The sequence below is a fragment of the Manacus candei genome, unplaced genomic scaffold (assembly GCF_025592945.1).
Source record: "Manacus candei isolate 608988 ecotype Guabito, Panama unplaced genomic scaffold, ASM2559294v1 h1tg000050l, whole genome shotgun sequence".
NCBI lineage: Eukaryota > Metazoa > Chordata > Aves > Passeriformes > Pipridae > Manacus > Manacus candei.
Window position 1 is genome coordinate 34,098,462 of NW_026138098.1, and position 23,320 is coordinate 34,121,781.

Below are 23,320 nucleotides of genomic sequence, written 5' to 3' on the forward strand. Positions count from 1 at the left end.
TAAACAGAGTGAGTTGTCCTAATGCTGAAAGTTTGCCTCACATTAAGACTTTTTTTTTTCCTTGAAAGGCCTCCCACACATTTGTGTTCTTATCACACAGCAACTATTTGATGTTAAACTGGGAATGTTTTCAAAAACTTGGGATGCTTATTTTGCCTCAAATTATTTTTGATTACAAAGCTATGTATCACATGCATGATTGTGAGGGTTATTGGATGCAATTATTTGTATCTGGAAATAAGACAAATGTAAATGCTTTACTTCCTTCTTCACATGGGTTTTATGTTGTCATTTATTTTTATGCTTAGTGCTTGAAAATCTTCTTCAGATTCCTCCTGCCCTCCCAGTATGGTTCAGTACACTGACAAGTCTTACAGGTATCTTTTTCCTTTGCTAAATTCCAAGCCTCAGCAGGGAAGATCCAGGTAAGACTTTCCATTACCTGTAAAATAAAAGTCACTCACACATGTGAGGTTTTTCTCTTATGATTTCAAAGCACCTTGACCTTGTTTTCAAAAAGAAATGGGGAACAGACTCCAAAGCATTAATCCACAGAAATGTGTTAAAGCTCTTACTCACTGCTTAAAAAGAGGCAAGATATTTTTATTTCCATTTTAATGACAGTCAAAACACAGCTGTGTGTATGAAATGCCTTACTCAAGGTCACAGAGCAGCCCTGGAAAACACAGGTCCTCACCTCATGCCCTTTTTCTTCAGGAGATGGTGCAATCCATAATTAATATAACCCGAGGGAATATTCCATTGCTTCTTTTCCCCACCAAATCCAATTCTATACGGACACAAAATCGTTTACTTTGGCAGAGCCAAAAACCAAACTCCAGCGAACCTGTATGATTTTTTTACAGCAACAAAGGGAAAGCTGAAACCATGGATGACTCTTTATCACTCTGTTGTTCCCAGACACCCTCCTGAAGTAACACCGCGGGTTGGAGTGGTCTGGGTTAATAATGTATCTCCTAGTGCATTACAGTAGCCCTCAAATGTCTTTATTGTGAAATCGGTGCAACGACACAAAGTATTTGTATAGGCATGATGATATAAACCCAGCTTCATATAACAATGTACCTGAGTTAGAGGTAACCTGCACTCTTCTGTCTGCACCATCCCGCGCTCAGGGATTTGGCGCTGCCAAGGCTCGTAACACAATCGCTTATTGCGTCTCTCGGAGTTCAAGCTCCTGAATCCGTGTGACTGCGGGGAAGAAAAGCAAAGCCCTCAGCTTTGGTTCGGAAGGGAAGTTTGCAGCCCCCGTGGATGAGTTGGAAAGCCTGCGAGAGCCCGGAACGCCAGACGACACAAAGAGCCGCCGACACTCTTTGTTACGGCCGTTCCCAGCCAGCTCGGGGATGCTGGAATATTTGGGCTGGAGGCACCGTGGCGAGGCACGCAGGTCACCTTGCTAAAGGGACGGAGGGACGGGTGGCTCCCTGTAACAAAAAACGAGCGACTCACGAGCTTTAGCCCAATCTGGGGTTGCCTTGAAACCTCTCCCGTCCCCAAACTCCCCCACCCTGGGAAAGGATGGGAAGGCTTTCTGCCTTTATGCTCCCGACCGCCACAAGCCCACTGGGACCGGGGCCAAGGGGACCCTTTCCCCGCTGGGCGGGGAGGGGGTTCCTGCCCCCGCCGCAGCCCTGGGGCCCGGGCAAGGAGGGCGGCAGCCCACAGAGGGGGGTTGTTGCGGGCCCGGGCTGCAGTGACTCCTCCTAGAGGCGGTATGTGCGGAGCGGGAGGAAGCCCCTGCCGCCCCCCTCAGCAGCAGCCGCCATCGCCATCGGAACATACAATACGGGCAGAGCTGCCGAGGCGGAGCGAGGGCGGGGGGAGCCCGACAGGGAGAGCGGGGAGGGCAGGCGAGGGGGGGCAAGCAGAGGAGGAAAAGAGGGGGAGGAAAAAGAGGAAGGGAGAAGAAGAAGGAGGAGGAGGCGGCGACGGCGGCGGCAGGTGAGGGGAGCGGCGGCGCGGGGGCTCCGGGGGCCGCGGCGAGGCCGGCCCTGCTCCTCTCCTTCCCCCTCTGCCCGGCCGCACGACCCACCTCCTCCTCCTCCTCCTCCTACTCTTCCTCCTTCTCTTCCCGCCGCCGCCGATGCCTTTCTTCGGGAAGGTCCGGCCGGGGCCGTGAGGGGAGGGGGGGGCGGCCGTGAGGGGGGCGGGGGTCGCGAGGCGGCGGCGCGCGGGGCCGGCCCCAGGGAACGGGTGTGTGTGGGGTTGTGTGTGTGTGTGTGTGGGGAGGGGGGACGGGGGGGCGGCTCTGCCTCGCTCGCTGCCTCCTCTTCGCCCCCGCCGCGCTTCCCGTGTCGAGGCCGCGCCGCCGCCGCCCCTCAGCGGGGCAGCGGGCGAAGCCTCGGCGGCGGCGGCGAACGCTGAGGGCGGGGAGGGGGCGTGGGGGGGGAGCGTTTGCGCGGGAAAGCCGCGGCCACACCCCCCGCACCACACCCCGCCGCGCCCCAGCGCGCCTGCGCGCCCTGGCGGCACCGCCCGCCCCTCGCCCGTCCATCAAGCGGCTCGCGGCCAATCAGCGCGCTTTCCCCGCGGCCCGGGCTGCCGCAGCGGCCAATCAGCGCGGGGGTGGGCGGGGCGGTGGTGTCTGGGCAACGTCGAGGCGCGCGCGGAGCGGGCGGGCCGAGAGGGGCGCGGGGCGGGCTCTGAGGCGGGACGGGCTCTGAGGCGGGATGGGGCGTTCCCCTGGTTCGGCCGCGCTGAGCCGGCTCCGGACGCTCGGTCTGGGTCTCAGTAGCCGGGCCCGTCCCCTCAGCCGCTGTGCTTTGTGAGGGGGAGCTGCCCAGGCAGGGCCCCCGGGGTTTGGGGTGCTCGGGAAGCCGCTTTCGCGGGAACGCGCTCTGTGCCTGGTCCGGGGGTCCGGGGGATGCCTCGCCTGCCCGCTGCACAGCGCTGTGTTTGTGCCCTGCGTGTGCCTCACCGGGGGCATTCGCGTAAACAGCACCTGCTCTGGGGCTCCTGGGTTATTTTTCACAAGTATCTTGTGTCTATATGAGTGTGCAGCCGAAGTTGGCCCGTGATAAAACGTTTGTGGGTTCCTTGTCAGCTCGTAACTGTTCTAGTAGATCTTTGGCTGGAGATGAGGACAGTGCAAGTGTGTTGATAGTCCCACGTGTCCTTTGTTTCAGTCTTTGCCTGCTGAGTTCGAGCTCTCTCGGTGTTTGGAAGTCAAGATGCTCCGAGGGCTGGAGCCCCTCTGCTCTGGAGCCAGGCTGGGAGAGATGGGGGTGTTCATCTGGAGAAGAGAAGGATCCAGGGAGACCTTATTGCAGCCTTCCAGTACTTGAATAAAAAAGAGAGACTTTTTACATGGGCAGGGCAAAGGGGAATGGTTTTAAACTAAAAGAGATTTTAGTTTAGATATATGGAAGAAATTCTCCCCTGTGAGGGTGCTGAGGCCCCGGCACAAGTTGCCAAGAGAAGCTGTGGCTGCCCCATCCCTGGAAGTGTCCAAGGCCAGGTTGGACAGGGCTTGGAGCAACCTAGTCTAGTGGAAGATGTCCCTGCCCATGGCAGGGGGTAGAATGAAATGATCTTTAAGGTTCCTTCCAATCCAAACCATTCTGTGATTCTAAGTACTGCCAGTCTGGTTCTGCAAACCACTCTGCTGTTCTGGGGTAACAGCTATTAAATAACAGCCAAATGTTTTCAATCCTTCCTGGGAAATCCCACATCACCTGTGTAAAATCCATTTGTCTATTTAAAAACAAAAAGCAATTCCTCCTCCTCAGAATTTACTGTTCTCCACCAGTGCTGCAAGAGTTTTGGTGCTATATTGTTCAAACTAATCTTTCTTTTACTGTTCTCTGTGGGTTTTCTTAGAGAAAAATTTAGATTTGGTGTCTCTTAGGCATTTTGTACAGCACTGAACTCTCTGATGTGAGTCCCTGCTTTCTGGCCCCATCTTGACACGCTAATTTCTGAAATTGTTTTCTGGCCAAGTCCAGGTTTTTTTGAGGGTTTCATCTGTTTCTGTGTCAACAAGTTGTTCATATTTTCCAAAAGTTATATGTGCTTTTCCTGTCCAAAGATGATTATGAGAGTTTGTTCTTCAAACTCTCAAACCTGTGTAGGACGGACAGAAATGCGGTTGTAAGGTGGCTGTGGTAAAGCTTGATCCACTGGGATGTGGTGTGAGATGCAGATGGCACAATGGTGAGAGGAATATCCCAGGGCAGTCTGTCATCTCAGTGTCCTTGTGGAGCAGTCCTCACCCTCTGCTGATAACTGTGGTGGGAGAAAAGAGGGTGGTCACATCTGCAGAGGAGGGACCCTACAAGTGGCCAAAGCGGACCTACCTGAGAGAGGTGAGGAGGCAGAGCTCTCTCCAGCAGGCAAAAGGAAAATGTCACTGGTTGTCTGGGCTCTGAAGAAGGTAAAACTCAACAGATGAACGCCCAGCTTGCAGGAGTCTACCCTGTTTCCATCACAGAGAGCTCTGGGAGATGTGGTAGCTGCTCAATCCCCCATAGCAACACAGGGATGTTGGAGTCATGGCAGAGTAGGAGTGTGCTGTGACCAATTAAGGGATTGGGAAAATTAATCACTTTAAATTGCCCAGGCCTCGTGATGTCATGGTAGCCAGATATAGACTCTTCCAGCTCAGCGAGGACGGACCTCGCACGAACGGCACAGGCGTATCTTTAAATGGAGGCTGTGCTTTGTGAGGACAAACGTGGAGATGATGAATCAGCTGGCACAGAGGGAATTCATGTGGGTAGACTCGAGAGCTTTTCAAATGAGAAGCCCCTGAGGCTTGGCTGTGTCATCAGAAGAGAATAATTAGGACGGCAGTGCCCAACTTGTAGCTCTTTACCTGTTGGTCGCAGTCCAGGTGAGTGCCCTACCTAGCTGTGGCAGGGCTGAGCTCAGGGGCATCCTCCAAGGTGATGGTGCTGCAAAGGAAACCAAACCCTTGCCTGTGGGATTCCTCTGTCCAGGTCCACAGGAGCTGATGTGCACATTTCTTTGTCCAGGTCCACAGGAGCTGATGTGACTATGCCATAGCTTGGCTTTCTACCAAAAAATTGCCTCCTGTAGGATTCAAGACAAGAGAAGAACACAGTGTTGTCTGTATTGCTCCTCAGTGTACCCTGGTCCACGTTAAGTTGCAAAGAAGAGAGAGAGAGAGAGAGAGAGAGAGAGAGAGAGACAGTGCTAGCAGAGTTTTGAAACCTCTTTTGTATTTACAAATGTATCTCAAAAAGTCCCACAATCATAACCTGCTCTGTCACCTGCAGTGTATTTGGAAAAATATTTTGGGATTCCAAAAGCTGGCTTGGCAGCAGGGGGATAAAAATGGCTGAGGCTTGCTGTGAGAGAGAAGGGGAAAATAAAGGAGTAGACTGGGTGGAATTTTCAGTGAGGCAATGGAAGAATGAGCCAGAAGTGAGTAATTAAACATAAATTTATATAACGCTACAGCATGCCCGGGGCAATGTGGTTAGTTATATACAAATATGTTTGGATTTTCTATCACAGAGATCAAGTACAACTATGGCATTTTCTGTGGGTGTAATCTCTTGATGTTTGCCTTTTCCCATTGATTTACAAGCAAGTGGGATTTGATACTATGGGAACAAACATATGAGGAGTGAGCTTAATATGATTTTGATACATGTAGTGTACTCTGCCAGCATGGCTCTCTGTAGGGATTTCAGTGCTGGACTGAACTCTTGGGTGATGGAACCAGTTCCTGCCCTACTTGCATACACTTATTAAGTTCCACCTTAAAATGAGTTACTGTTGCTCATATTGTTCACAAGTGAAGGCTGTTCCAGAAATTGGCTCTTCTGATGGCTAAGAAACCTAATTCCCTACGTTTAGTCAGTAGTTTGAGTGTCAGTTACCTCGAACGAAAAAGACACATTTTAAGGGTTGTTATTATTATGAAACTGAAAGTTTGTAAGGAGTTTGTCACAAATTGCAAGTTTCACTGAGGAAAGGACCTTGGGAGATCACCTCCAGTCCCAGGGCAGATCCAATGCTGTCATTCTGGCATTCATTCTGTAACTGTTTTAAAGTTGTGGGAAGGTTCTGCTGCCTCCTGTCTGACCGAGTCCAGTGCTCTCCTCCCCCCCTGCTACACAGCTTCTGTGAGAGCCACTGCTGTAGGGAACACTCACTCTCTCCACCTTCGCAGCATCCTCTTACATCTCTGAGGCAATCTCTAAACTTGTCATGTCTCCCCACTCCCCTTTCTACCTTCCCTTTGAGCTCTGTTGCCACCACTCGTGATTCCGGGCTGGCAGTCAGCAGGGAGCTTGGAGTGGGATGATGAGCAACAGCAATTTTGACGTGTCCCTGTCTGATAGGTTTGCTGCTTTAATCTTTCCCAACTTTTCTTATCATGCCCACGTAATGTGTTGCACACAGAATAAAAAAAATTGGCCGATACACAAGGACATGCCAGGGTTTTAGAGATCCCTGCTGATATTTTTTTCCTTGACACCATAAAGGAAACCAGCGTTCAAGTTGGGTTATTGTAGAAACTGCCCCTTGGCTTTGGCTGTTATGGATGAGACGGTTTCTGGGAATGCCTGGCTTTGTATGGACAGATGACTCTCTTTGTACATGCACTTCATTTATAATAATCAGGATAAGACTGAAACAGATTTCTGTGCCCTGCTTGGGTGAATGTTGATTGTTCCCGAGGGCTTGCAGTGGTGTCAAATGAAATATATTTTTATTTTTCCAGAAGGCTGTTTAAAATGAAGATTGTGATAAAGTTTAACAATATCACCTAAATTCATAATTTATTCCCCCCCCTCCCAAATTATCTCCCTCCTTGTGTTTCCTCGTTTCACTGGGGTGAATGAATACTGGGAATGAAGTAGCTGTGCCTTCACTGACAGAAATACCACCTTTGTTGGCTTCAGAGGAGTATCCAGGCTGGTAATTGGGCCTCCAGGGCAGCTGTCAAAATGGAGTTAAAACCAGGTTTTGTAAACAGAGTTAAAACATCCCCATTATTTGCCTGAGAACTAGGGGTGTAAGAGGACCACTCGCATCCTTTGGAGTGGAGCGGCAGATTCCAGGGTTTGTTGCCTGTTTGCCTGTGATCTCGTGAAAAATACGGAGAAAATGAGGTTTGTTTTCTTTGTGGCTGATATTGCTTTCCCGACAGTGCAGTTCAAAAGCAAAGTTACAGCAAATATCCCAGTTATCCAACTTTTAATGAATAATGCCTCAGGTATTGAGGGTGGGCTTGGATATTTTTTCCTCCTGGAACAACAACAACAACAACAATGCACGAAGATGTTTCCCACGCGCTGAACACCAACCCTGTTTGCCTTCTCTTGCAGCCTGTGGGTTTGGAGCAGGGCGTTCGGAGTCAGCAGGGGGGTGAGAAGCACGAGGCTGCGAGATGTCGGGCCGGAGCGGGAAGAAGAAGATGTCCAAGCTGTCCCGCTCGAGCAGGGCTGGCGTCATCTTCCCCGTGGGGAGGATGATGCGCTACCTGAAGAAAGGGACGTACAAGTACCGGATCGGAGTGGGAGCGCCCGTGTACATGGCAGCTGTCATAGAGTACCTCGCAGGTAAACCAAGAACCTGGGCCTGCAGCTGCTGAGCACACACGGGAGCCAGGCATGGCCAAGGGATGGGGCAGGAGCGCGTGGAGCACTTCTGAAAATCAGGCTCTGCCGGTGCAGCACTTGTTGATGTTTGCTAAGAATGCTGAGGAGGTTAACTTGTTTCTTGAAGAGACCAAGGGTGGAAGTTTTCTCCTATGGAGGCACCAGCTGGACAGGATAATAACTGATGTTATATTATTATGTTAAGCTTTTGACACACCTAAATGTGACCAGTGACCAGGACCTGAGGGAGTGGCCTGAAGTTGTGCCAGAGGGGATTTAGGTCAGATATTAGAACAAGGTTCTTCCCCCGGAGGGTGGTTGGGCTCCCCAGGCAGGGGTCACAGCACCAAGGCTGGCAGAGCTCAAGGAGTGTTTGAATGACCCTCTCAGGCCCGTGGTGTGACTCTTGGGGATGGTCCTGTGCAGGGCCAGGAGCTGGACTCGATGATCCTTGTGGGTCCCTTCCAGCTCAGCAGATTCTGTGATTCTGTGAATAACAGGAGAAAAAAAGTAAACCTACCTTGTACATCTTTTGTGCTTTTCAACTGTTTTGCTGGCTGTGTTTCTCCTTGCAGGACAGTGTCAAAAGTGTTATGAAATATAAAGGTTGTTCTTTTGTATTTTAAAAACACTTTTGCTTTGCCTAAGCGTGTAAAGAAAGTGCTTCGGGGTTTAAATCTTCCCACGTACCCCAAGTTTTCTTTTTCCTTCCTTTCTGAAACTGAACTCAGAGGAAGGGGCAGGTGTCACGTGGTGATACAATATCCTGTGATTCTGTACAGTAATGTTTCGGAATGTCCTGTGGTCACATCTGCTCAGTTTCTTATTTAATTATGGAAAATAACACTTTAGGAAATTGTTAGAACTCACGGTGCAGAGAGGATTCTGGTTCAGGTTACTCAGGTGTTACAGATCAAGACTGAGGTGCATTAGAGAATCAGTGAGGAGTCACAACCTGGATGGAATTAGTTGAGTGGATTGTGTTTCAGGAGCATAGTTTATTGCCAAAGTGGCAGGAAGAAGCTTGCATGGAGCCTTGGTGTCCATGTAAAAGCATGCCAGGCTTTGCATAAACATCTCTGTCTTTTTTACACATGAAAGCCTGTTCTCACTACCAGGCAATAAAAGCACTATTTTCTTTCAAAGGTGTGGAGAAAATATAAAATCTCACTATTAAATTTCACTAATTTCACCATTAAAATTAAATTTCTGATGATGCCTAATAGCATATTACAGAAACTTCCATGTTTGTGCTGGTACACTGCAGGATGAGAATTGACTTTTTTTGTTGTTTTCTGAGGCTACTTCTGGAGCTGGAGTGACAAAGTATTGCTCGTGTTGAAGAAATCACACTAACTTTTGTAACATAATGTGCTGCACTGTGACTCTGCTGACCCTCTGTCTGGGGAGGAATATGTCTTTTCTTTTCCCACTCCACATGGATCCAGAGCATTCAAAGGAGCTTCTAGGATAAACATTTGGAGATGCTTGTTCTGAACTGTGGCAATTATTACAAGGTGCAGTAATAAATTGTCAGCAGCACATCTGGTGTGTGCAGCATTTCGGTAGTGCAGACTGAGTTATGGTCAGCACTGTTGACCTATTACCTGAACTAGAACAATGTATATCTTGGCTCTGCTCCTGGCTAGTAAATGCAGTTTAATTTGGGTCATTAATATTATATGGACAGATTATGTGTGGGCCTACTCTTTGTTTTAGGGAAAAAAAAGAATGTGTAGTGAACTGGGCAAGAAAATTGCTAGAGGTGTGGGCTGGGAGCCCACATAAATTGTAAAGGAATGCTATTTTAAGCTGCCTGGTTGAGCAGAGAACCCAAGCCTGCATATATTGTCATAGAATGGAGTAATGTTTCTGAGCAAACACCTATTGCTGGTGGATAGTGGCCTTTCCAAAACAAAGTTTCTGTGCTCTGTCCAGAGTTTTGTTTGGAAATACTACAAAGGTGGAGAGTTCGATTAAAAAAACAGTGTTGCAACATCTAACCCTGCTGATCTAGTTATTACTAATACTTTGTGGGAATAAAGTCTTGGGTTTTGGTAAGCCTGTAGAAACAAAATGTGTTTTTCCAAGGCTGTTGTTAAAGGGGGTATTACATGTCAAACTGGCAAATTTTCTTAACGTTATCTGATGCTTCCTGTTACAAATGCCATTCTTTTCTCGTGGACTTGCATTTAGGAAATGCTGGTTACTCAGGATGAAAGGCTGCATGCAGGGGAACTGCTTCAGGCTAAATCTGGCACAGTGGCAATAAGGGAGTCTGGCTTTTTAGCTGTTTCACAGAAGCAGGTCAAACCATATATTTTTGTTGTGTTAAGGCATTCATGAGAACTTCTCTAAATCCCTGAGTGCTTCTCTGCATTTGAGCAGAGATTTGATGCTTTACAAAAGGGTCTCTATGCCTTTCATTTAAATCTCTCTATGCTGTTTTATATCTTAGGCTGGAAAATCATATTGCAAAACTGCAGCTTAATTCCTGTCTAGAAAGTTTTATTTGCTGGAACAGCGTTGGGCTCCACTGGCTTCAGAGTTAAAGCTCTGGAAAATTGGACTCGGTCCCATTGGATTTATGGAGTCTGCAGCAGACATGCTCTGAGTGTGCACAGGGCTGACTGCAGTCACAGTCATCTAAATCAAACATCAGCTGCACGTGTCCCACAGTGCACCTTCCCAAAAAGCAGGCAGAGAATGCAGATGCCCCTTGATTAGGAGGCAGAAGTCATGTGAAGGGGGGGTGCTGCTCAGAGGAACTCATGGGAGATGCCAATGGAAAGCCATCCCCTCTAAATTAGGGCAGAACACATCACCAGGAAAGGCTTCTTTCTTCACAGAAATCACCTGGCATGATCTGCCTCACACAACTTATCCTAAAGGGGAGGTGGAAAACAAGATAACCTGTGTGAAATCTTTCCAGTTTGCTATCAGTAATTCTCATAGGCCTTTCTTATCAGTCCAGCTTCACAGAAACAGGCTGAGCTCAGCTGAACAAATACCTTTGGCCTGGCTAGGAGGCTTTTACTTCACAGACACTCCAAATGTGTTGATCCATCAGCCAGAGAAACCTCTTTTTTCTGGTATGTCACAGGATGAGGAGATGTAATCCCATTCAGGTCATGGCTTGGCTGCTGCTCCTGTCGGCTGGAAGGGAGTTATATTCTTCCCTGCTCTGAGTGCTTATCAAACAAGAGAAAAGGCTCCTTTGAAGATACTTTAAAAAGAAGTGTTGGGTAGAGCCAGTGGAGAGTTCTGGGCACTGCTCTGTAGCCCAGCATTCCATGTGTGCCAGAGTCCCTCAAGGAGCTGGTTTGCTTGTAGGCCCCTGTGCTGAAGATGTCTGGACTTGAAGTTACACTTCTGGTGTGGAGGCACCTTTGTGGGTTTTGAATCTCGAGGGAAGCAAGGTTGTTTCAGATTTCACTTTAATTCTTACTGCCTGCTGCTGAGAGCACATAAAGTAAAACCAACTTATGGCTGAGAATATCAAGATGCCCAATTCCCAGAGAGCTTGTTGTAGTACATGCTTTTGTTATAGGGCCTATATTCTTGGACTGGTCTTAGAATTTAGGTAACCTCAGCTGTTAAGATGCTTCTGCTTGAAATGTAAAGCACTTTCTTTACGAATCTGTTATTATCAGCAGAGGATGTGACAACTGATGCCTCTAGTTTTGATGTGTATTTTGCAAGTGCCATTTTATATTATTGAGACTATGAGTCCCTGCCTCTACCATTAGAAAAATATGCATATAAACCACCATTAGAAGGAGGTAAGGTGATTATTTACCTATGCAGACATTTGGCGTCCTTTGGTAAGCTGTATACACATTTTCCACAGTCTGCCATACATCACCTCTGCCTCGGATTCCCTTCTTCCCAGTGTCCTGTGGTGGATGGCTGGCATTTGAGTGTTCTGCCTTTTTTGCTCTTGACATTAGGCAGAGGACATTTGGGTGCACCATCAGGATGCTGCTGGCCAAAGGACCCAAACCTGGGGGAGTGGGGTGAGCACACAGGTAGCAGGATGTGCCTGTTGTTGGCACACCTGAAAGAACTTCAGTTCCCATGCAGGTAAGTATGTGTTGCTTTTCTGGATATTTTTTTCCCCCCGATGCAATTTTCCTCTGCTATCAGCACACATCTGCAAAACCCACTGGAGAAGCCTGGGCCTCTTTTCTTGCTCTCTGCTGGTCTGCACAATGGATGGAATCTGTTCCTGCTGTCTGCTGCTGCCTTAGCTCTACTGGCAGAGGCCTGGGAGAGGGTCTGAAACTTCCAGCCCCGTGGGGGTGAATATAGCTGGATTATGCAGAATTTCTTTTCAGTCTCTGTTAAAATCCAGGACAGACTCTAGGAAATGCTAGAGCTGAGAGGTTCCTCCCCTAGCTCTTACAATTCACTGTGAATATGCACATAAATTTAAAAAGATAGGCTTTTACATCTCCAGCATTCATTTAAATATGTTCACTGTATGCTAGTGAAAACTGGAAGACAAATATGTACTTTTGTTATTCTTACTGAGTGATATTGAAAACTTGTATTTTTCCCAAGAGCCGAGAGCTAAGCCTCATGTTGAAATCATCTGGATTTTAGCCAGACAGCATTATGTACCTTTCCACTAAATTCTTCATGAAAGTCCTTCTTCTTATAATGGTTACAGTTCTTTATTTAGGAGTAAGGTATCATTAGGACACTGATGGGGTGTAGTTTTCATACCCCTGTATGAAATGCAAAACACAAACAAATGCAAACAACAAACCCCAAACCCCAAAACCAAAAGACAGGGACACTGTATGCTTTTAAAATGAAACGAAGTTTGAATGTGATTTTTGTGATTATTTGGAGGGGAGGGGGGAAGAAAAAATCCCTTCTTCCTTCCCAGTGTTTCAGTAGAGTTCTTACCTGAGAAATAACTTCTGAGTAGGGGCCAAACTGTGTAAGTTAATGAATTCTAATGATTGTTTACTGCAGTCCAAATAAACTTAGAAAGATGTGCCTATATTTCCTCCATAACACTTAGGAGAAGCTCGGTGACTTTGGTTGCAATATAAATGTTACTGATAATTTAGAGAAACTACTTTTGAAGTGACCTCCAGTTCCCAGAGATGTAGAAGGAACCTTCTGTCAATATTTCATGCACTGAAGCTCTTATGTTGTCTCTGCTTGCACCTAAGGCAAACCTCTCATATCTTGATCTGAAATGAAGCTTCTCACAGATTTTCAGTGCCCTTTTATTCCAGCAGTGCCTGGCTAGTGTGCTGGCTTTCCAAGTACTTCTTCAAATGCACCTCAGTCTTCATCTTACCTAGTCCTGAGAATCCTTGCTGTTTGGCAGAGCTGTCTGTGCCAGGTTTGGGGTTTCACTGCATGCTTGACTGTTTGTTGTTATGGTGCTACTGCTAAATGTTGGACTGCTAATGTACATTTTTATAGGGTAGTTCTTTTGTCTTTTTGAAAGAATCATGACTTGGGGCTTGTAAAAGAAATGACGTGAACCGAGCTTAAAACATTTTCTGCTAGCTCTCCTTTAGGGGTTACTGGGAAGGACAAATTAATTGACCTAAATTTACAAATACATCGAGTGGGATTTGGTTTCTGCCTTTCCGTAGCAAAGACCCTTTAAATCTGGAAACGTCCCGAGAAGGTAAATGGATGTTAAGAAGGGATGTAAAGCGTGACTGCAGCGTGTACCTGAGGTGCATTTTTGTTGCTCTTTTTTATCTCGGTGTGTCACAGCTGAAATTCTAGAGCTGGCGGGAAACGCGGCGCGGGACAACAAGAAAGGGAGGATTGCCCCCAGACACATCCTCCTGGCAGTTGCAAATGATGAGGAACTGAATCAGGTACCTGTTTACTTTTTAATGCAGGAGTCACGTGCTGTGGCATAGGGGAAGGCTGGAAACAGTTTAGTCTGAGACATGAACGTGGTTGTCAGAGCAGAAGGCAAGACCGCGCCCTCTTAAATAAAAGCAAACAAAACCAAAGGTTCTGAGATACCTTATCTTAAATCTTATGGACATAAATTTTGCTTCTTTTGTAGCCTGTGGGTCCTGTTGAAGTGTGTAGGCTTGATGCTTCATTCTTCTCAGGGACATGCAACACTTGAAGAAAATGTACCTTATGCAAGACCTTTTCCCAAAAATCTTAGAAATGTGTGTTTTCCATTATACTGGCTGTGAGGCCCATCTTGGGTAGGGATCTGGCTCACTCTGTTGCTGCCTCCCCACCCACTTGCCCATTAGCTGTGGTTTGCAGTGCTCTGACTCTCAGGATCACGTGTGGGTTCACTTCTGCTAAACTTGGTGAGTGAGGACAGAAATCATTAGGATGGCCTGTAAATTGTACTATTCAGGGATGCCAAAAAGGTTCAGGCAGCATCAGAGTATCTCTTCTTGGTGGGCCCCATGTTAAGATGGATGACATCATTCACACTTTGAATACTCCTGCGCTTAATTTGTCTGCTTTAAATAATGAAAGTGTGGTGCCCATGAAGTCATGTGACTGTTTCTACTCAAGCAGACTGAAAAGTCAAAGCAGAGGCCAGGAGAGAAGGAAAGTCATGCTAACACTACCAGCCCTTTCCCAGCTCTGTGGTTCTGGGCGGTGACCTGTGAACTGGGATCTATAGAGATCCAGTGTTGTCTGTTAGGAATTAGCCAGACATTGTCCTCCACATAATATCACAGCCCACTCCTGTTGTTTGTCTCTGCAGAGCAGGTCCTTGGGGCTCTTCCTTGCTTTGTCACTGCATGTTTCCCTGCCAAAGGGGTCTGCATCCAGTCCTTTGAGCAGGGCTGTGGGACAGGCACTTTTCTTATTTTGCCCACACTCAGTGTTTCTGAGCCACCAAGGACAAGTTTGCACAAGGATCACTGCACTGGAAGAGACAAGAGTGATTGTACAGCAGCAGAGTTCCCAGGATGTGCTGGCTGACTTTGCTGTCACCTGCCAAGTTCCTCTGTATTGTGGATTTTGTCCCTAACAGTGTTTTGGTGGTGTGGGCTAAGAGGATCTGTAATATGCTTCTCTACACTGCTTCTCCTGGCAGTTGCTAAAAGGTGTGACTATTGCAAGTGGGGGTGTCCTGCCCAGAATTCAGCCTGAGCTTCTGGCCAAGAAACGGGGTGCCAAAGGCAAGTCTGAGACCATCCTTTCCCCTGCTCCCGAGAAGAAGGGGAGGAAATCCATGGTGAACAAAAAGAGTGGGAAGAAGGCAAAGTCTCCCAAGGCCCGGACATCCAAAAAAGTAAGCACAAGGCAGGTGCACATTCCATGCTGCCCTTTGCACTGCTTTCTTGATAACTGTGTGGAATCTCTTTACCTCCACACTAACTGTGTGGCAGTGAGCTCTTGCTTTTAAACATCGTGTACTGGAGGGATGTCTTGCCTTCAGCCTTGTGCAGTTACTGAATTGCTGTTAGAGATTTTCCTAACTGCCCAGAGAACTTGTCCTGACGTGGTATATGGCAGTGCCGTTGTGACAAGCTCTTTGTTCCACGTGTTCTTAGCTGTGCTGTTGTTAGTGGTTTTTAAAAGAAGAATAAATGAATCAGAACTTGAGCACTGCACCTTCCCTCGTGGTTGCCCTTCCTCTGTCACTATCCAAAATGGTTTAATTTGGTAAAGCAGCAACCCAGATCAGTGCTCTTGGTTTGTCCTTCCAGAGCATGCACCTTAAAATGCTGCTAGGTTTTGTTTGGGTGGGATTAGATGATATTAAGCTTTGACTTAAGCTTTTTAAACTTGCATTAAGCACATTTTTCTAGAGGCCTTTAAGCTTTGATAGAGTTCCGTAGCTGAGGATATGCAGAGACAACTTTTGAAAAGAAAACAGGAGTTGCTTAATAGGATGTTTATTAGGATGCCTCTGTGTATTGATCTCAGCCACCACCTTACTTTGAATGGTGCACATCAGAGTTTGAACTTGTTAGGAAGAGTCAGCTTCTTGACATACCTTAAAGCAAATATTGAAAGATGTGAGGAGATGCTCCTGCAGCCCTCTAGGGCTGGTGTGTTTGCTGCTCCTGGAGCTAAGCAGCAAGAAGGATTTATGATTTATTAACTGAGACTTAACAGGTTTGTTTTCAGATCACAAAGTTGTTTTTTATTCAGATTGGGATATTTGACTGGGTTACTAAGTTACTAAATCTGATTTATTATGAGCTTTGCTCTGTTAGCAACAAAAATAAACTAGCACACACCCACCCATAAATACAACTTTAATTGTTAGTGAAACTACAGATGGCTGTGGGTGCCCCGAATCTGAATGTAACCACAAATGTATATAATACCTCAGATGAACCACTGATGTTTAGCATTATATAAACAGGGCAGACCTCTGTTGTTATATAATCTTTGGGGATTAGAAGGCTACAAGTAATATATTGATCTGAGAAGATTAGATTTATAGTAACTGATTAAATCTATCCATTATTCAATAATGGTATATGTTGATTTTTTTTTCCCCTTTTGAGAGTCCTTGCTTCCTTGCTTTTTTTCTCCCCTCAAATAGAACAAACAAAAAGACAATGAAAAAGAAGGAGCTTCGAACTCAACATCTGAGGATGGACCTGGGGATGGTTTCACTATCTTGTCCTCCAAGAGCCTTGTGCCAGGGCAAAAGGTAATACGAAGTCAGAACGGATTGAGATCACAGCAGTGGGGCCTGGCATTAACAAAAGGATGAGTTTGATCCAACAGCACTGCAAAATCTCTGTGTTCTGCCTTAGTGGTTCCAAACTTAAGGCCAAAACTCGCTCCAGTCATTGGCAAGGTCTCAAAAGTATGTCTGCAGATAAAAGATTTGCAAGAACAATGCTGGTCAGCCCCTCTGCAGAGATCCACACTGAGTCATTTCTTGGCCTGAGCAGGACTGGGGTTTTGATCGGTTTGGCTTTGTCTGTGTTGTGCTGACATACTGCCAAACCAGGTTTAAACTTCTAGGCTATTTATTGTTTCTCAAAGAGTATTTCTGGGCCAGGTCCCAGGATCACCCAGAGCTTGTTGGTTTGTGCCAGAAGCCCGGGTGCTCCATCTGAAAGTGGGCTGTGGGACTCTGCTTTGTCAGTGTTCCAACTGAGGACCTCAGCAGAGCTGCAGAACATTCCTACTGCTCCATCTCAGCACAGGCTGTGGCATCTTGCCTGGCCAGAGTTACAAAACTGTCCCACCAAAATACATCTCCTTGGTGTTCCATCGACTGTGCCTTGTGTTTATTACTTTTTGTTCCCCTGTACTCTCCAAGAACAAGAAGGTTTTTTTGTCTTCCTTAATTTTTGAACCCTCTGAATTAAACTGGAGGTTTTCTTACAGATTTAGCTATGGGAATATAATCAATTTTTTATTATTATTTATGCCAGGAATAGGTAATTAATCACTGGGATTGTGAAGCCTTCATAGATCAGGACAGTGCTCAGCCCATCTTCTCAGCCCCCTTACAGTAGTTCTCTGAGGGCAAGGGCTTCTACAGGAGAAACACTTTTTAGTTTCTTTATTTTTCTCCTTAAACCAAAGCATTTCCAAAATCAGCCCTTTTTTCTCTGAAGTGTGATGCTAGAACACTGATTTTCCTAGCAGTAACTTCCTCTGGAGCAAACTCCCAAGCTGTGGGCATATCACCAAATAATTGGAGCGGTGTGCAAATTAATTAATCAAAAGCTGAAAATCAGAATCACACATACTGAACACAATAAAATAACTGATCTCTGAAAGACTGAATCCAGACTTCTTTCATTTTAGTTTTTTTGTGGTATGAAAATGCTTTTGCACTCGCATTACTATTTTACTTTTTTCCTGTCCCCTCATTATTATTTTTCAGCTTTCTCTGACACAGAGTGACATCAGCCATATTGGCTCCATGAAAGTAGAAGGCATCGTTCACCCCACAACTGCTGAAATAGATCTCAAGGAGGAAATAGGTGAGGCTCTGCTACAGGCAGAAAAAACAGATCTAGAGTTGGAACAGTAGCTGGTCTACTGGCTGCCTGCTGAGATCCCATCCTGTTTCATCTGAATCTTCCCCAGGCCATAAATATCATTTACAACACTTCTGAAAATCAGGCTGGATCTGACTAGGTATAACAGGCTAATCACTAATTTATCTCTTTTTTTTTTTTTTAATGATGCCTTGTGACAAGCAAAACACAGATAATTGGTTGAAGCACGTGAGCAGCAAAGGTGTAAATAATCATTACTGCTGTCTTTTCTTGGATTATTTTTATGTTTGCCTCTGAAATTTCTCTTACAAAACTTATACATTAATAGCACTGCTAATTATGCTTTTCAGTATAGGATATGACATAATTTAGAAATACTCATGTACAAAGCCTTATCCTGCTCATGTGAAATAAGGAAATATTATCATTACAAATACAGAAATTGAAGCAGGAGGGAGGTAAAAAGCTATTAGCCCCTCACGTAGGGGGGCACAGAATCTAGTAACAGGCTTTGGGATCATTGTTTTGTAGTCATCAAGACCTTCACTGGTATCTCAGCTGTGTTTGTTTCAGCAAGCAGTAGGGTTTGTATGCTGAACTGATTCTGGAGGCTGAAAATCTGAGTCCTGAAAATCCTCACTATTTTAGCCATAAATCAGAGTAAGATAGCTTTCTTGCAGATATTTATATTAAAGTCATTTCCAGTAATATAATAGAGGGCTCTTCAAAACCAATAAAAAGTAACTTTATCTGTGTCTAGGCACAGTGGCAAACATAAACATCAGCTGCTGCTGATAGAGGGAGACAGGATAATAAGTGTACAGTGTTCTTTTAAAGAATGCAGAGTTGTTTTTCCACGCTGATGCTCCGAAGCCAAGGCCTTTTGCTCCGTGTCCTTGCAGGCAAGGCGTTGGAAAAGGCTGGAGGAAAAGAGTTTTTAGAAACAGTGAAAGAGCTTCGCAAATCTCAAGGACCTTTGGAAGTTGCTGAAGGTAAAAAGGATACTGCAGTCTGCCTTGGACACAGCTCATTTCATATGTTCTTTTCTCTGGACATTCTGGTCTGTTCTGGATTATATATGTGCCTTTGCTTGTGTGATGTAAATGTTTCCTCTTCGAAGCTGCTGCTGATGTGAGCAACCTGCTGAGGGGGCAAAAAAGGAGGAATAGGATACCTGTGTGCTGTGCATGTTCTGTCTTTGGGCTGATTAATTTCTCTTAGGCAACTTCTGTCTGCAGGAGCCCCAAAACTAAGAAAATCTTGTGCTGTCACCTATGTGCCATCTTTCCTGCTGTGTTTGTACTGATTTTCAGAAGAGCAATTGTTCAGGCACTACAGCTAAATTATTAGAAGAGCTCCCTGCAAGGGTTTAGTGCATCTGTAGCAGTGAATGGGTTGGGACTTGAGCTTGTGCTTTCCTTTGTGGACAAATTAAACCAGTTTATATGGATTAAAGGTGGCTGGAAGACGGATTACAGAAAGTTATAATATGTCTTATCTGACTTAGTATCTCAATACTCAAGAAAGTAAATGCTTTAAATTGTCTCATTTTGGAAATTTTCTGAATGAGTAGCCTAGTTTTATAATCTCAAATGACAGGGAAATTTTCATACAAGATAATGTGCTTCACTTTCACATCTAATCAAATTTATCTGCCCTAAAATCAAAGTAGACTGCTTTTCTCTGTAATGGTGGACATGTGAATACATCAAAGTTTTTTATCCCTGGGCTAATTTCATCCTGCACAGCTAATATCAGAGAGTTTAACCTGAGATTCCCCAGACCCAGATTTCCAGTAGTTCTGATGGTCACAGTTACAACAAAAACAAACTGATGCCATGCTGTGGACTCTGCAGGTCCTGGAGAAATATTAGGCTTTCTGAAAAATTAATCTGAGCTTCCTAATTGGACATAACTGGTGGGGACCTTCAACAAGCATCTTTGATTTTCTTGTCCTTATCTGAAATTACCCAGCTGTGTAAATATTACTCCCCAACACTCTGGAGCTGTAATATGATGGTGATGATGATGCAGGATATTTGTGCAAAGCATTGGGTGACAGCACTGCAGAAATGTCTGTTGGGGGATTAGCGCTGCCGTGTTCAGGGCGAGGTTTCGGTGCTCTGCACAAAAAAACCTCCGAGGCCATGCTGAATGAGAGAGCTGAAAACCAGAGCTGAATAACTGTGTGCTAACCAAACGAGCCCTGGGTTCTTTGGTCTCCAAAGAAATAACCACTGATCACAAAGGTGATGATGAGGCAGTCAGGTTATGACTGCGAGCGAGCCACTGTGGCGCGTCGTAATTCCAAATGTGTTTCTTTGGAGAGGTGATGTAATTAAGAAGTGCGTTGGGCTGAGAGGTCAGCGCAGGGTGGTTCCTGTTCGACACTAAATGTTACGTTTCCGTTTGTGTTAGCTGCACTCACTCAGTCTAGCGGCCTAGCAGCAAAGTTTGTCATCCACTGTCACATCCCACAGTGGGGCTCGGACAAGTGTGAAGAGCAGCTCGAGGAGACTGTCAAGAACTGCTTGACAGCTGCAGAAGACAAGAAGTTGAAGTCCGTGGCGTTCCCCCCGTTCCCCAGCGGCAGGTAGGACTCTGGCTGCACAGGAGGGTTCTGTGTCAGGGAGCAGTGGTGTAATTAGCTGTCAGAGAGCTGCTGCTGGGGCAGAGAGGTGCCCTCTGCTCTGTGACCCTGCCTCTGCCCCTGCCACACCGTGCTGCTCCAGGGGAAACCAGCCTCGAGGGCAGTGCTGGCAGGACACTGCCAGAAAGCCTTTGTGAAGAGAAATTAGCCACCTCACAGGAGAGCTGAGTGGGCTTGCTGTGTTTTGTATTGCTGGGCACTCATTTTCATTCCTCTGCTACGGGCCTACACCCCCTCAGGTCCCTTTGTTTGGCTGTAGGGGTCTTATTAAAACTGCATTTGTACTAATAAGATTATACCAGCATAATACTGAGGGCAGGTAATAGGGATGCAACCTGAGGTAGGTAAGTAGGTGTGGGGTGCTCACTTAAGTCACCCTGGCAATATAGATTAAACAGACTAGTCACACAAAATCTCTTTTTTCAAAAGAAAATGTTTCTCAAATGAATATTTGCTTTAAAAAGGGAACTATGAAACTAGCTGTGAAGCTACGTGTTTCTGTCTCAGTGACTGGCAAACAAAATGTGGTTGACTAAGAAATCCGAAGTATTTATCCTTTTCTTTTTTTTTTTCTTTTTAACTTCTTTTTAAACCAACAGTTTGTTGGTCCCTGATCACAAGAAACGTTAGACAAGCCCTGCTAACTGCAGAACTTGTTCTTCTGTGTTAGAGTTCTAAGGCTTATATTGGATTTGAAATGTATCTGCTGGTTTTGGTAGAGGGGCCCAAAGAGTAGAGTACATAGTACAGTCCAGCTGTGTTGGCCCGACAGTGAGTAAAATGAAAGTCAAACTGTGTTTTGATCAGTGGAATCACCCCACATCACTGAATACACAGGAGGTGGAAGTGCCATTTTTACACAGACAATTTTCAAAGCAGAATAATATTTTTATGAATCAGGACAAAAGAATAAATAGAGGGGCAGTGCAATATTTAGTGATTTTTTTTTATATACAGATCTTTTTGTTTATGGTTTTCAGTCAGAGCAAATCGTGATAATTTTTTAACACTCTTTAATAGTAAAGAGCACCTTTCAAAAATGAACTGTAGCTTTTAATGCCAATAGAAATAGTTTTGAGACCTCTTGTCTTCTATGAGCATAGAATTAGAATAATCCAGTCTTGGACCATTAGTCTTGATGGAGACCCTTTTGCTGCTTTGTTCCATGTCACTCTCTGTTGCTCTTACAATTACTCCTGCTAACAGAAAATAGAATAAATCTTACCACGTGGTAAGATTTATCAAAGGACCTCAAAATTTTCTGAAAAAAGGGAAGAATTTTTCAAATCGTTCTTAATGGCTTTGTTTTTGTTTTATTCTCCCTACGTGTCTGCCCAGGAAATACTGGGTTTGTGAGTAGATCACGAATTATGCTGCATCAGTCCTGTGAATTTTTTACATTTTCCTCTGTCCCATCCTGGGGACTGTTTGCAGTAACTGATGTAACACTACAATAGGTGGGATATTTCAGTCGAGCCAGATCTTTTTGATGGTTTTCAGTATAAATATGAGAGGTAGTCTGAAATCACTCACATAAAACTGAGTAAAGAGAAGTGAGAAGTACTAAACGTAGAAAGTGAAATACAAAACACGTGCAAATGTTACCAAAAAGGGGGGGGGGGAGAAGGAAAAAACACTGCAAAGGCAGTTCTGGATGCTATTAGAAGAAATACTGTAATCTCTCAAGTGTGAGGATTGTTAGGCACTGGAATGGCTTATCTGTGTGTTCTGCTGTAGCCCCACCAAAGATCTGTAAGTATAAGTTAGACAAACCTTTTTCAGAGCACAAAAGTTTTATATGTAATCCTATCTCAGAGGAAGGGCACGGCCTAGGTTGTGCTGACCAACTATTTTTGGCGTGGATCAAAATTCCTCTGGAGTATTATCATGCAGCAGAATCTAAATAGGAATTTAAAAGCCCACATACTGTAACAACCGGTAGCTTTTAGCTGTTCAGATTGTAGGTTAGAGAATATTATCATCAAAATGAGTGAATGAGTGTGTCTTGACCTTAATTTGGCTTGGAGCTCTAATTTCAATTATTTTCACAGGAGTCCCAAGCAAAGTATTTTTAATGACAGAGTGAGGAAGTCAGCTAAGTAGGTGATGTTTTGGGTTTGTTCTTTTTTTTTTTTTCAGTTTTCAGCTAAAAAACCAAAATCATCCTTTGAACTTTCTAGCCTGCCCAGCATGGCATGGAAAAGTTTAATTCTAAGGGGGGGGGGGAGCATTAAAAAAACCTTTGCGTGGTTATAAAAAGGAGAAGCAACTGAAAACAGCAGGTGTGCCAGCAAGGAGACTGATATAGCAGCAGGTGAATATTGCTATCAAAACCTTGGGGTTTGCTTCTGGATGTGCCAGACTGTGACTGGCACTGTCTTGGCAGCAGCGCTGGCTGGTTGTTCTCAGCATCACGTGTACCCAGTGCCTGCCCTGTGACACTCACCTGTGCTCTTCTCTTCCCCTCCCACACAGAAACTGCTTCCCAAAACAGACGGCAGCCCAGGTGACTCTCAGAGCTATTTCCACCCATTTTGATGGCACCAGCTCTTCCTCCTTGAAGAACATTTACTTCCTGCTCTTCGACAGCGAAAGCATCGGCATCTACGTGCAAGAAATGGCCAAGCTAGACACCAAGTAGCAGTGGCAGCCAAATGAAACTTTATTTTTCAACAAACTTGAGTAGCATTAAAAGCATTAGAGGTGGGTTTTATTTTTTCAATGTGATGAGGAGGGGGAGTGGTAGTAGTGTGATGTGTTGTGACTTGATGAAGAGCTGTGACTAGAGATGAGAGGGGTTTAGTCCGATTTCTTCATGCTATCAGCATCCTCTAGCCATTTCTATCACCTTAAGCAATTGAGTTACCATCTGGTTTTGGGAGTTTAGTGTCCCTTGGTACTTTAGTTTAGGAGTTTTTAAAGAGTAACCTCATTTTAGATTTGTAGTGATGATTTCTCCACACACACCACTTTAAAGAAAGCTCTTAAAAATGTTCTGCTCCCTTTTCCCCTCCCTTGAGGGTAGATGGTAAACTGCCTTCAGCCCACAGAGAGAGGGGAAAAGGATTTTAGAAGTGATGCATGAGAAGCTTCTGTTTTGCTTTTAACTCACAATAACCTCTGTA

General features: G+C 45.4%; 1 protein-coding gene across 2 annotated transcripts; it reads left to right on the forward strand.

Annotated features, from left to right (window-relative positions):
* Positions 1 to 1,762: 1,762 nt before the first annotated feature.
* Positions 1,763 to 22,892, forward strand: LOC127476870 (core histone macro-H2A.2). 2 transcript variants are annotated; one of them, XR_007906751.1, is made up of 9 exons: positions 1,763 to 1,965; positions 7,326 to 7,559; positions 13,347 to 13,453; positions 14,659 to 14,856; positions 16,123 to 16,233; positions 17,428 to 17,527; positions 18,448 to 18,537; positions 20,026 to 20,138; positions 22,671 to 22,784. XR_007906751.1 is itself a non-coding variant. In XM_051800326.1 (9 exons), the coding sequence occupies exons 2-9, from the start codon at positions 7,388 to 7,390 to the stop codon at positions 22,834 to 22,836; spliced, it is 1,119 nt and encodes a 372-aa protein (XP_051656286.1). In that variant the 5' UTR covers positions 1,763 to 1,965; positions 7,326 to 7,387; the 3' UTR covers positions 22,837 to 22,892. The 2 variants fall into 2 exon arrangements, 1 of the variants encoding a protein (XP_051656286.1); XM_051800326.1 differs by having other exon boundaries at positions 19,964 to 20,138; positions 22,671 to 22,892.
* The last annotated feature ends 428 nt before the right edge of the window (positions 22,893 to 23,320 follow it).

Bases quoted from the DNA above. Each gene is read 5' to 3' on its own strand.
- LOC127476870 (XM_051800326.1), top strand. From the start codon at position 7,388: ATGTCGGGCCGGAGCGGGAAGAAGAAGATGTCCAAGCTGTCCCGCTCG. The intron at 13,454-14,658 runs GTACCTGTTTAC...TTCTCCTGGCAG, and splicing joins ATGATGAGGAACTGAATCAG to TTGCTAAAAGGTGTGACTAT. The intron at 18,538-19,963 runs GTAAAAAGGATA...CGTTTGTGTTAG, and splicing joins ACCTTTGGAAGTTGCTGAAG to CTGCACTCACTCAGTCTAGC.